General features: G+C 37.8%; 2 protein-coding genes and 1 long non-coding RNA gene across 3 annotated transcripts; 2 read left to right on the top strand and 1 right to left on the bottom strand.

Moving 5' to 3' along the window:
• Positions 1 to 1,413: 1,413 nt before the first annotated feature.
• On the top strand, positions 1,414 to 4,653 carry LOC144437323 (thermostable beta-glucosidase B-like). Its single transcript, XM_078126247.1, has 2 exons — positions 1,414 to 1,834; positions 4,376 to 4,653. The coding sequence occupies exons 1-2, from the start codon at positions 1,414 to 1,416 to the stop codon at positions 4,651 to 4,653; spliced, it is 699 nt and encodes a 232-aa protein (XP_077982373.1).
• A 2,673-nt stretch (positions 4,654 to 7,326) lies between these two features.
• Positions 7,327 to 10,210, bottom strand: LOC144437319 (cytosolic beta-glucosidase-like). Its single transcript, XM_078126242.1, has 3 exons — positions 8,866 to 10,210; positions 7,847 to 8,117; positions 7,327 to 7,372 (listed from the first exon to the last, which is right to left on the bottom strand). Exons 1-3 carry the CDS (start codon positions 10,208 to 10,210, stop codon positions 7,327 to 7,329), a joined length of 1,662 nt encoding a protein of 553 aa, XP_077982368.1.
• Positions 10,211 to 11,655: 1,445 nt separating this feature from the next.
• Positions 11,656 to 13,734, top strand: LOC144437173 (uncharacterized). The gene is made up of 3 exons (XR_013480999.1): positions 11,656 to 11,750; positions 12,944 to 13,114; positions 13,706 to 13,734. It is a non-coding gene; the product is annotated as an uncharacterized LOC144437173 (long non-coding RNA).
• The last annotated feature ends 208 nt before the right edge of the window (positions 13,735 to 13,942 follow it).

Below are 13,942 nucleotides of genomic sequence, written 5' to 3'. Positions count from 1 at the left end.
GTATTTGGTGGACGATGATAACAAGTTTCACTGGAAATACACAAAAATGGTCAAAAAAGAAGTGACATTCTTTGCCAGTTCGAGTCGTTCTGTGCTGTCGTTGATGCCTTTGTTTTTCGATTTTCCCATAATGGGTAAGTTAAAGAACTCATGAAGAACTTTATTTACTCGCTATTTATTCCAGTTGCGCAATACATGGCGCCCTCACACGACGTTTCTTTCGAAAAGGGATATTTTGAACGACTAGATGTACAGTCCGTAAAAAGAAGTAATTTCCGAAACGATTCGAGAAGAAGCTGTTTTACTTTCGTATTTCTAGTATACGAAAAAACACCAATCTAACATTTATACACTAAGTTAGGTTGTAGATGTGCTTCTGAATATTCCTATATTTTTTTCAAATTCACAAGTCTCCAAATTTGCACACATATCCAGCCGATATTTGATATTAAACCTCTCCTTCTAATTACAACATCATTATCTCAGGTATGTGAATATATATAGATTAACCCTGCTAAGTTTTACGTTAGATCAAGTAATCTCCGCTCTGGCTAAGAACATGAACACTACTCTTTAAAACTATCGATGAGGGTTTCAATTCCCAATCTAACCTGAGCTATAATAGACGATGCCATAGTAACAAACGCTCTGTAGAGATTGAGATTGTGAGATACATATTAACACTTCTCTGTAAACATATAGTGTGTGTAATAACAGAATATACATTTATTCATTTTGTAAACAGCTCTCCCCCATTAGCTATTTACTCACATGGTGACTATATCTTTGCAAATATCCCACGAAAATAAAAAATAAAACGAACAATGTTGAGTAACACAAATAAATTATAAAAAAAGTTTTGAAATTGCAGCTATATCTATAGGCAACATACGACAACATGTGGGATTTATGCCAATGTCACGTACTACTAGCATATACCCTCAATTTATAAGCATACTCAACATATGTGAAGATAAATGCTAATGTGTAAATAAATTTGATAATGACTTTATCGTATCAAAGCAGTCTATCATAACTACCAGTAAGAAATCCGGTCAATTCGAATGACAGGATTGAAGAACTTTAGTATCCAATGAACAGATGGTAAGCACACTGAGCAAGTGTGTTTGGTGAGTTTCGATTCCTAGGCACCCCCCCCCCCCCTAACTGGTTTTGCAAGTTACGACTGACCTTACACATACATATACATCGATTGAAAACTTAGCATATGAGTTTACATAATACCAACGGTCATTATTTGCTGTCCCGATTCTATCGATATCATATAGATATTCACTCCAATATCAATCATGTGATCTGTTGTTTATGTGACGCTATCGCATCAAGGACTAAATAAGGGTTCGGCGACTTCTTAAAGGAGATGCCAATATTGCTGGATACCATTTCATCAGAATGGAACTCAAGTACCAGTATCTTGTATCTTTTCTAACTGTAACTCTCGTCATCTTGGCCATTTCGGCTGCTGCTGACGATCCCGTGTACGTATACCCCGGTATATTTGACGACCCGGAGAGAGATGCTTTCTTGTACGGTACTTTTCCACAAGATTTTATCTGGAGTACAGCAACTGCTTCTTACCAAATTGAAGGTGGTTGGGACGCTGATGGAAAAGGAGTAAATATCTGGGATACTTTTTCTCACGAAGACGGCAATGTCGACAACGGTGACACAGGAGACGTAGCATGTGACAGTTACAACAAATGGCAAGAAGATATAAAGATAATGGGCGACTTAAAGCTGAAGTATTATAGATTCTCGATCAGTTGGGCTCGTATTTTACCAAACGGTACTACAGACTACATCAACGAGGCTGGTATACAATATTACAACGCCTTGATTAACGATTTACTCGATGCTGGTATTACACCGTTCATAACACTATACCATTGGGATTTGCCACAGGCGCTGAATGATAGCTATGGTGGGTGGTTAGGTGAGGAAATTGTAGATGACTTCGGTAACTATGCCAGGTTGTGTTATGATAGGTTTGGCGACCGTGTAAAATATTGGATTACCCTGAACGAGGCGAAAGTTATAGCTATTAATGGTTACGAGGGTGGAGACCATTCACCTGGAATCCAGGGTGAGGGCCAGGCAGTTTACATCGTTGCCCACAATTTAATTAAGTCACATGCTAGAGCTTGGCATATATATGATGACGAATTTCGTAATGAGCAAAATGGTGTTGTCGGTATTTCTCACAACAGCGACTTTTCCGAACCGAATGACCGCAGTATTGCATCCGACGTAGAAGCCGCTGAAAGGTTAATGCAGTTCTTTCTTGGTTGGTTTGCTCATCCAATTTACATGGGTGACTACCCGGACATCATGAAAACCAGAATTGCAGACATAAGTGAGCAACAAGGGTTCACCGAATCACGACTTCCAGAATTTACCTCGGAAGAGATCGACTACATCAAGGGAACCAGTGATTTTTTTGGACTCAATCATTACACTTCACGTATGTGCGAAAACAATACAGACGACATTCCTCTCCTACCACCAAGTTGGGATAAAGATCACGGAGTCCATACCTTCACCGAAGATCATTGGCCACGTGCTGAGTCGTCATGGCTTTACGTCGTTCCCTGGGGACTTAGAAGATTATTGGCATGGATTAAAGAGGAATATGGTAATCCACCAATCTATATTACAGAGAATGGGTTTTCAACAGATGACGTCAGTGAACTAAATGACGTGGACAGAATGAATTTTTATAGCGCCTACATAGATGAGGTTCTGAAAGGTAAGCTTAGACACATTTACATTCTCCGAAATACGTATTCCCATTTGTATACAAAGAATAGACCGTCCGTCAATAGAGAGAACTTGACCTCGTATCACCTTTATATTTTAAGATCTTTGATATTTGATGGTCATAGGCTACGTATTCTGAAATTTTATATTTGTAGGCTATAGTTTTCTTAAATTTATCTATTTTTCCTTCTATAAATTTTTCATCAGAAAATTTATCAAAATAATGTATATATATTTCCTAATCGCCTCGTCGATACCTCTAACAACACAAACACTCGTCGAAAACGTTTTACAATGAATCCGAAAATATGAAAAGGATGGACACACTTACATCGTTTTAATATAATAATAGTATCTGTCTAGATGCTAATCACCACTGATACAATATGTGATAATGACTTTGATTGCTGTCACATCACTGAGAAGAAAATAAATCACAACTACTTCAAAAGTTACAAGACAGATGTGACGCCACTTATCAGTTACTCTGCCGCTATCTATACCATACACAGATCGGTACACAGCCACATCTGTTGTTACCACTCCCAGATTGATGTAGTCAGGATACCAAACTCCTCAAATGTATATCTCTCAATATAGTAGGTGCTCGAACTGTTGCAAACTTAACGAAAATAGCATTTCATAACCATGCAACTTTAGCATAATAATAATAATAATAATAAATTCTTATCAGCGCATTACGCAACAGCCTCAATGCGCTTTACAATACTGAGAAAAAAAAAAAAAAAACAAAAAAACAAAAAAAAACAAACAACAACTTATTGATTACTGCACTAAAAGTATAGTATGTTCTAAAAGTTTGTAAACAAGTATGTCTTTAGTTGGGACTTGAATGTTTCGATCGATACCGCTCTCCTAATGTGAATTGGGAGAGAGTTCCATAACTTAGGACCGGCAACAGAGAAGGCGCGATCTCCGTACGTGGTAGTTGCAACACGTGGAATGGCAAGTGTAAGATGAGTACTAGAACGTAGGGCACGTGTTGGCTTGTGTATGGGTATTAGTATAGCATAGTAGCATAAACGTATTACTAGTATATAAAAATGTACTTGCTGCCTATACTGAGGGGATGCCGACCAAATCCCAATTCAATCGAAACAAAAGTATTTCTATAGATTTAAAGATAGCTGTTATTCATCTACTTTGTTTCTACATCACAGATCGATGTTCATGCAATTTGACAAATGTGACACTATTCATATTCCTGTATACCATTTATTGCACCGTTTGCGCTTCGAATAAAGTGTGTGACAGTTTAAAAATACCATGTATTTCTAAGACGGGCAAAGTTTCTCAAATCGATAGACTAGAAATGATTAACAAATGATGTATCACACTCTATGAATGAGAAAAAAATGTACCATTCTCCTAACACGCCTGAGATTGTTCACGTGGCATTATGTTGTCTCGCGATGTGTATAAATATTCTTCTTTTAGAAATCGAGAATAAATTCTAGAGTTCTTCGTTCCACTTTTTAATCATCTCCTGACTAGACTTCAGTTTGGCAGGTTATATATTTTAGGTATACCCAATGTACTATATTCATAGACAAATGTTTTCTTTTTTCCATCTTAGCCATTGAACTTGATGGTGTTGACGTGAAATCGTACACAGCATGGTCACTGATGGACAACTTCGAGTGGGCCCGTGGTTACTCCGAACGTTTTGGTTTACATTACGTGGACTTCGAAGATGGCGAGAGACCTCGTACTCAAAAGGAGTCGGCCAAAATGTACGCACAGATAATAGAAGATAATGGCTTCCCATCCGATGACACGTCAGGTGCATCTACATCACAACAGTTTCTTTGGCTTTTAGCGATAACATATATTGGAATTAAGGTGTTTTTGTAACTTTTAGTTGTCGAGTTCTTGCATAATACACAAATCAGCCAATGTTGTCTCTTTACCTAATAGAATCGTGAGAGTGATATGTCTCATTTAAACATTGTTGTTGATTGGTTATCAGGATATAGAAACTGGACTGACTGGTTATGCGATAGTTGGTCAATCTCGGCTTATTCAAAATGTATTTAACGTGTAAATGTCAAAATGATGCCGTACTTACTAAATAAAAATAAATATTACAGTATTTAATGGTGTCTTTATGTATTAATTTGTAAACCCAAACCAAGACATAGGATACTCGTCCCTCGTCGGGTTTTGTTGGAGGATATCGTGTTGTCATGGTAATGGTCTCCACATATGTCCACGTTGTCAGTAGGGGAGACATGGTAATGGTCTCCATATATGCCCATGTTGTTAGTTGGGGAGACATGGTAATGGTCGCCACATATGTCCATGTTGTTAGTAGGGGAGACATAGCAATGGTCTCCATATATGCCCTTGTTTGTCAGGGGAGTGGCAATGGTCTCCACATATGCCCTTGTAATGTTGTAGTCTCCACTTATACAGCTCGAGATTACAAGATATGTCTGTAATAGATCGTTTGCATATCCTGTAACATGGTATGTAAAACAAGTGATGTCACAAGGTCTGTAATTTGGAAGGATTTCAGAGCTGTATTCACGAAGTGTAGCAGGTCTGTTGGTAAAGGTATGTATACAGGAGTGTATCTTTTGAGTATGCATTGTTGTGATCATGTGAATGAAACAGAGGTGTGTGTACAAGTTATGTTAGACATCAGTACCGTATTTACAGACATGTAACATGTCTGTTGGTACAGGTATGTATACAGGCGTGTGTTTTCTGAGATATAGTAGTAGTGGTGGTGGTGGTGGTGGTGGTACATGCACAAACATTATAATATGGAAAAATGAGACCCGTGACACACTTGTATACAAACCCATGTCTCAGTCATACGAGCAAAGATCCTGTCAAATGAAGAAAAGCCATCGGCAAATGTCAGTAGTGTACCCACATCAATGCATACAGTAATATAGCTACACCTCTATCGACAGACCTGTGACTATAGCTCTGTTATAACCCTGAGCGGTCTTCGCTGACAAGCACCTGTACCACAGGAATGTTACCGGGTCTGTAAGGGACCTGTTCCAGGGGCGAGATATTGTCGAAACATCAGTGAACTGTGTACAGAGTACGACCATCGTGTATTATTGGCACTGACGACAATAAAGTATAGATATGTTCAGATTCGTAGAAATCATAGTGTTGTAAACACAAAAACTGCTGATATTAAAGTAATGTATAACATTTGACGAATGGGTGGATGCGAATATGTGAATAAATCATAATTCTATATTTTGACTACTGTACATGGCCTAAGTTCGTTAAGAGACAAAACGTTTACATTTTGTTATATATCAATATATTATTTTAAGTACATTATTTGAGTGTTTCAGAACCTTCATTTACATTCTCTGAGAGTGCTTGAGAATGTTTCCTTACATTCTTTTGAGAGTGTTTGAAACTGTTCATTTACATTCTCTGAGACTGTGAGAATGACTTATGTAACAAGATAGCACCATTATCCACAAACCAGTACAATGTTTATTCCCCCCCCCCCGAAATATTATATAAATTGATCAAAGTTTGTGAACAAAACATATTTTAAGAAAATACGAGAAGCAAACACTGGTTTTTCTCAATTATTGTAGGACTCACATAAAGAAGTTTATTTGGTGAAATGGCATTGAGAAAGGTCATGATTTGTAGGGCGTAGAACTTACAAACTATACAGCTATCAAAACAGTACCGTTACGGATAAGGGCGGATCTACTTGATAACTAAACAACGATAAAGACTTTCCAACTATATCAAACATCGCCCTCTTTGATGATTGCACACACAGTGACATCACAGAAGCTAAACTTTTATCTACTTACCTTTCACATAGCAAAACACATGGCGTAATTATATTGAACTTTGGCATCGATATCAACCCTGCCTCACGTCTACCCTTCATCTCAGTAAATTAGTGGATCCATCATATCTGATGTCGTTTTACTTGATTGTTAAATTTGGAGATGCTACTGCTTTACTACAAGTTCATTTGAATTAACCGCGGATTACAAATGTTACATATCCCTTGCGCGTGTACAGTCGTACAAGTCTGAGAGAGAGAGAGAGAGAGAGAGAGAGAGAGAGAGAGAGAGAGAGAGAGAGAGAGAGAGAGAGAGAGAGAGAGAGAGAGAGAGAGAGAGAGAGAGAGGGGGGGGAGGGGGAGGGAGAGGGGGATTTGAGTCTTATTTCAATTCGATGAACGCGAACGTAGCAAAACATCTCTGTTCAGTATTGCAAAATATTATGAAATTTTCGTTGGAAATTTAAAACTAAAATTACTTAATCTTTTGAAAGATTCAAGTAGCATGGTGGTATGAATACAACTAATTACAATTACAATTTTAATTCTGCTATAAATATACTTTATTAGTTTGTACACACCTACAAATCAACCATCCGAACATACTCGGCAAATGGTGACAGGTCCATAGAACTAAAGTTAGAACTTCTACAATAGTGAACTTGATAATGAGATTGAGTGTCCGTAAGAATTAACTTTAAAGAGACACTGATGTGTGAGGGCGACCCCCGTCACCGCGTACCTTACAGACTAACACTGTCCGTGACAGGTTCCATTTTCTTCTCACGCCTATCGACAACACAGTGTGTATACAATGTTATTAGTTTCATAAGCCTGGCCTCATTTTGATCATTTTGGCAAATACAGTGATCTGAAGTTTGTCAAAGTTGCATTCCTCAGTGATATGAAGAGCTAAGTTTAAGCTTGACAAAGTTCCGAGTCATTTTTTAAAAAAAAATAATAATTATATAATCTAATGATTTAGAAATAACGAAAACGCATAGTGGATACCTGGTGACAGCTTTGGTAAGCTAATTGAAAATTTTGGTGCAATACGAAGTTAAAGTCATAAACTTAGACTGAATGTTTGCACTGATGAGCTTTCATCATCATCATCATCATCATCATCATCATCATCATCATCATCATCATCATCATCATCATCATCATCATCATTATCATAATAGTAATAATTCACCCTACCACCCCTGCCACAACCTACATGTAGTACACATCACAAACTGTCTAACCATAAAAACTTACATAATAAATTTAAATACAACACAAGGTATGACAAAAAGCCACAACAATCGTTGCATTGAAGATGTGCCTGACACCTCAGATGGGAAGCCATTATCTTCTATTATTTGTGCGTACAGTTTGGCCGACTCCTTTTGAGTGCGAGGTCTTTCGTCATCATCGAAGTCCACGTAATGTATACCAAAACGTTCCGTATAACCACGGGCCCACTCGAAGTTGTCCATCAATGACCATGCCGTGTATGCCTTCACGTCGACCTCGTCGAGTTGAATAGCTAGAGTGGGGAGGAGATAAGAGATGAAACATAAACATTATATAGTGTTACATCAGAAGGCCAGCCTAAGAAATGAACACCGTGAAATTTCGATAGTAGTAGTAGTCAGTGTTATTCCAATATAAAGTTTTTTTAAAATTTCAAAATATACACGTTTCAATATGCAACATTGTCATAGTTACGTGTACCAGGGCATTAAAAAATAATTAGTAATCCCGATCAAGATAAGTTCGTGCTAAATTATCCTTATAGGTGGTTATGCTTGACTGTAAAGCACATTTGATATATATCATGATAATATAATTGTTTCCCCATGGTTACGTGTTTTAAGAATCCAGGCAACCAGTAAGAGGTCCAAAACACGAACCTGTTTTTCCACTTTGTAAAAATAAGATAAATTTTGATTTATCTTCGTATGTTCTCTTGTGACATGTCGCTATTATTTCAATCTGACGTACATAATTTGCAATCGTTTTAAATACAATATGTTTGAGTATATCTCTAAGTTATCGTTGTAATATCACTATGGATCCCGGGTTCAATCTGTTCTGTTGACAATAAACAAATAAAAATCAACCCGTCCAGCAATAACGAAAACTATAAAAACTGCACACATACATTCAACATATGCTGTATATCTGCACATATTTATGTATGTGTAGGGTGATATTTTTTTCTTTGTTGTTAGCTTGTTTGTTTATTGTATAAAACAAAACAAAAACACACTAAGAAATTTTAGTGTATCTACCTTTCAAAACCTCATTGATATAGCTTCTATAGTAATCCACTCTTTCTGTGTCGTTCAACTGAAGAATGTCTGCCGTTGAAAACCCATTCTCTGTAATATAGATTGGTGGATTACCATATTCCTCTTTAATCCATGCCAATAATCTTCTAAGTCCCCAGGGAACGACGTAAAGCCATGACGACTCAGCACGTGGCCAATGATCTTCGGCGAAGGTATGGACTCCGTGATCTTTATTCCAACTTGGTGGTAGGAGAGGAACGTCGTCGTCTGTATTGTCTTCGCACATACGTGAAGTGTAATGATTGAGTCCAAAAAAATCACTGGTTCCCTTGATATAGTCGATCTCTTCCGAGGTAAATTCTGGAAGTCGCGATTCGTTGAACCCTTGTTGCTCACTTAAGTCTTCGATTCTGGTTTTCATGATGTCCGGGTAGTCACCGATGTAAATTGGATGAGCAAACCAACCAAGAAAGAACTGTTGCATCCGTTCGGCTGATTCTAGATCGCTGTTGACGTCTCGATCATTCGGTTCATAAAAGTCGCTGTTGAAACTAATGCCGATAACACCATTTTGCTCATCACGAAATTCGTCATCATATATATGCCAAGCTCTAGCATGTGACTTAATCAAATTATGGGCAACGATGTAAACTGCCTGGCCCTCACCCTGGATTCCAGGTGCCATATCACCTCCTTCATAACCGTTAATCGCAATAACCCACGGTTCGTTCAGTGTGATCCAAAACTTTACACGGTCACCAAACCTTTCATAACACAACCTGGAATAGTTACCGAAGTCATCTACGATTTCCTCACCTAACCATCCACCATAACTATCATTCAGAGCCTGTGGCAAATCCCAATGGTATAGTGTTATGAACGGTGTAATACCAGCAGCGAGTAAATCGTCAATCAAGGCGTTGTAATATTGTATACCAGCCTCGTTGATGTAGTCTGTAGTACCGTTTGGTAAAATACGAGCCCAACTGATCGAGAATCTATAATACTTCAGCTTTAAGTCTTCCATTATCTTTACGTCTTCTTGCCATTTGTTGTAACTGTCACATGCTACGTCTCCTGTGTCACCGTTGTCGACATTGCCCTCTTCGTGAGAAAAAGTATCCCAGATATTTACTCCTTTTCCGTCAGCGTCCCAACCACCTTCGATTTGATAAGATGAAGTGGCAGTACTCCAGATAAAATCTTGTGGAAAAATACCGTACAAGAAAGCATCTCTCTCCGGGTCGTCAAATATACCGGGGTATACGTACACGGGATCGTCAGCAGCAGCCGAAATGGCAAAGATGACGAGAGTTAGAACAGACACGATATACTTGAGTTCCATTCTGGCGAAGTACTATTTACAGACTAGCTGCTCGTTAACGGACACCTACTACTTTAAAAGCCTGTGTGTGATATGTACCTTTATGAAGGTAAACATGCGGCATCAGTGTGATAGCAAACTGTTGTACCACAAGGTATCAAAGTACAGACATAGCAAACACTATCACAACACATGTAGAAATAATGTTCATGATATGGGACACTAGATGATACCAGTGATTATTCATTTTGACGAATCGTTATGTGAAAGGTTGGTTACAAACTCTAGGCGTGTACAACTGTTGCATCAATGCATGAAAATGTATACCTTGCCAGGTTATATTGACCTATCGAGTAATACAGTACAGTCTGCAACTTCTGGAAATATACGAATTTAAAAGAACACATCGAAGTATGCAAACACGCAACCTATGAATTGATATACTGTAAAAGATTCTTTCTTTCTTTTCTGTCTGTCTGTCTGTCTGTCTGTCTGTCTGTCTGTCTGTCTGTCTGTCTGTCTGTCTGTCTGTCTGTCTGTCTGTCTGTCTGTCTGTCTGTCTGTCTGTCTTTCAAAAAGAGTGAAACCGTGTAATGCCATAAGAAAGATTTAGAGAATAGTTTGTATTTATTTAGTACTCAATTACCAAGGCCAATAATTACTGTCGGCAAACACAAGCATAGGGACACGCGTAGTATTCCTTAGATTGTTGCTTTACATGTGTACAGGATAAACTTAATAACATTTTGACTTGACTGTATTTCCCTTGCCTTTTTTACTGAAAGAACGCCGTTGTGCCACAAACAAGTAACACAGTGGTTGTGCATAGCGTATATTGATACTGACGGAGCCGTAAAGGGGGCTGTGGTTTTACGACAATGGCACATACTAGTTGTTATGCATAATACCCACAATTATGATTAAATTCTATATTTAGTGTTCATTGATGATGGCTTGTATAATGATATCGTGTACCCATAGTCTACAGAAATGTACATGTCATGAACTGTATGTGATATTCAATGACAATTATTAGGATAAACGGATCAAAGAATATTATATATAATTCAATAAACAAAATAATAAATCAAAATAAGTAAAAACCTCAAATAAGACATGTATGTAGGACACCAAGTGTTTCTTTAAGCTTTGACTAAGAGTGCATGGTTCGAGGATTGTTTCATAAGCTTATGATCGATATTACTGACAACATTTTCCTAATCGAGCCAACAAGTAAATATAATGGTGACTCTGTATATAAATGTTGTCAGTATTTCTGATGTATACACCCATGGTCTTGTATAACGTTATGAATAATAATACAATTCTGGTTTATGTTTTAGTTTGAGAGTTATCATTTATGAGGGTTACTTTTGTATAAATTATACTGTTATATATAGATGACCTCTAACACTGAGACCCATTCATATATGATAAGAGCAAAACACATCAAACTGTCAGCTTCGGACACAGATTAAACATGTCGAACGCCGGTGATGAACACAAATCTGTCAGCGACATCCTGCTTTACATTTCTCCGAACTCGCCGTATGTTCAAAGGGTAAGTTGTGTATTGAAATATAATATACAGTGTAGTCAATCTTCATAGGGTATACAAATACACTGTGCTGTGTAAATTGTCTGTACTGGTCTAACCATGTAAATTTTCCGATTACCCATTTTTGTCGGATCCGGGGTCCAATCCCGGGGGGGGGGTACTCCCACCTATTGGGTATACGTATATGTGCCGCCCTTTGGGGTAGGGTTTCGCTCTTTTGAGAGCTAATGAGTCTAAAATGGGGGTCCACATTTCACAATTTTTTATTTTGTTTGATTTAAACTGGGGTGCTGGAAATAAATTCTCGACGAGTTCAGGATTTTCCCCTGCTAATTCCCTGGTTGAGATAGCATGCACACCCCCTGAAACGCTTGTCCTAGCTATCATCCCATAATGCATTGTTACATTAACTGCGCATGTGCAACATTGCATGCATCGTTCGACCATACGTTCAACATTGGTCCGAAAGGGGGTCTTCTAAAAAGTTGAACGGTCTAAAACGGGGTATTGGTTTTGGGTCAAATTGGTCTAAAATGGGGTCTGGGGTTAACAGCATTGGCCACACACCCCTACAAGACCTGGCCACTGGTACCCCCGGGGGTCCAATACAAGAACATCTTTCTATCCATCCTCCATTCCGTATGTCTATGCATATCGGATCCGGATCCACAGATATATATATATATATATATATATATATATATATATATATATATATATATATATATATATATATATATATATATATAAACCCACCTACTCATCTATCTATCTATCTATCTATCTATCTATCTATCTATCTCAGTAAGTTTGTAAGTAGGAATATTTCTCATGTGGTCACATAATTTGTATACCATGATAAGCTAGCATTTCAATGTTCGTTATTGCTTAGTTTGGATTCACAATAGACAAAAATATAAATAACATCATCGATTTATAATTCTTTTGCAATTCAGCTATCATGGTGATTGTGTTATCGGTGATGGTCATGGGTAGCCATGACTGTTAGTAAGTGTTATGGTTGGTGGCCATGATATGACGGTTGTTGTTATTGTTGTTAGTGTTGGTGGTTGTGGTACTTGATGGTGGTATTTGGTGGCTATCACGGTTGTGGTGGTGGTGATGGTTTGAAAATGCACATTTATATCTCTGTGAGTGATGTGAACGAAGTAATGAAGTTATTGTACATTTGATAGAAACAAGACTCCAACCCTTACAAGACACACCAAGCTGGGAAAGGATGCAATATTGGAAAAACCTATTGGACCGAGACCATTTGGGTATTGTAACTTTCGGGGCGGCACTTTTCCCAGATTTGACAAAGGACGCCATATTTGATATGGATCTACTTGCAAAGAATGGGAAAGGTACCATGACTGACTACAAATTTATATTACATATATATATGAAATCACAATCCCATCTCTCTACAAGAATATACCTACGCATAGCACCATACCATGTATCCTGACTTGCCCAAATTGACGAGCAATCGCGCACAAATATTTCATACGACACTCATATCAATGAATTATTAAATCTATATTTTAATGTCCAGTGTGGCTATTCAAACTAAAATGACCTGTGGTGACGTCACCATATAGATAGCTCAGCTAGCTGTACACACTCAACAGTGCGAGCGCGCACACACACATACACTTGCGCGCACGCACACGCACACATACATACATACATACATACATACATACATACATACATACATACATACATACATACATACATACATACATAAATACATACATACATACATACATACATACATACATACATACAGACATACAGACAGACAGACACACACACACACATACATACATACATACATACATACATACATACATACATACATACATACATACATACATACATACATACATACATACATACATACATACATACATACATACATAAAATGATACAAGGTCTGTTCTGTTTAAAAGGTAGGACAAAGGGAGATTTAGAAGCAGTGGAACAAGTCTATCACAGCTGTCCAGATCTACATGAAGTCTGTCAAAGAAAGAAACAGTACATAATAGAACGGGGTAGAGCTTTTGCCGATCGAACGACTGTGGAAATACATCTACAAAACTTTGATCGCATTTTTGATGAGATAGAAGAACAGCTAAGCAAAGAAGGTGAAAAAGCAAAGGACGGATTGTAAATAAACAACACGCCAT

This window comes from Glandiceps talaboti, chromosome 7, assembly GCF_964340395.1.
Source record: "Glandiceps talaboti chromosome 7, keGlaTala1.1, whole genome shotgun sequence".
NCBI lineage: Eukaryota > Metazoa > Hemichordata > Enteropneusta > Spengelidae > Glandiceps > Glandiceps talaboti.
This window is presented reverse-complemented; position numbering and strand designations above follow the sequence as displayed.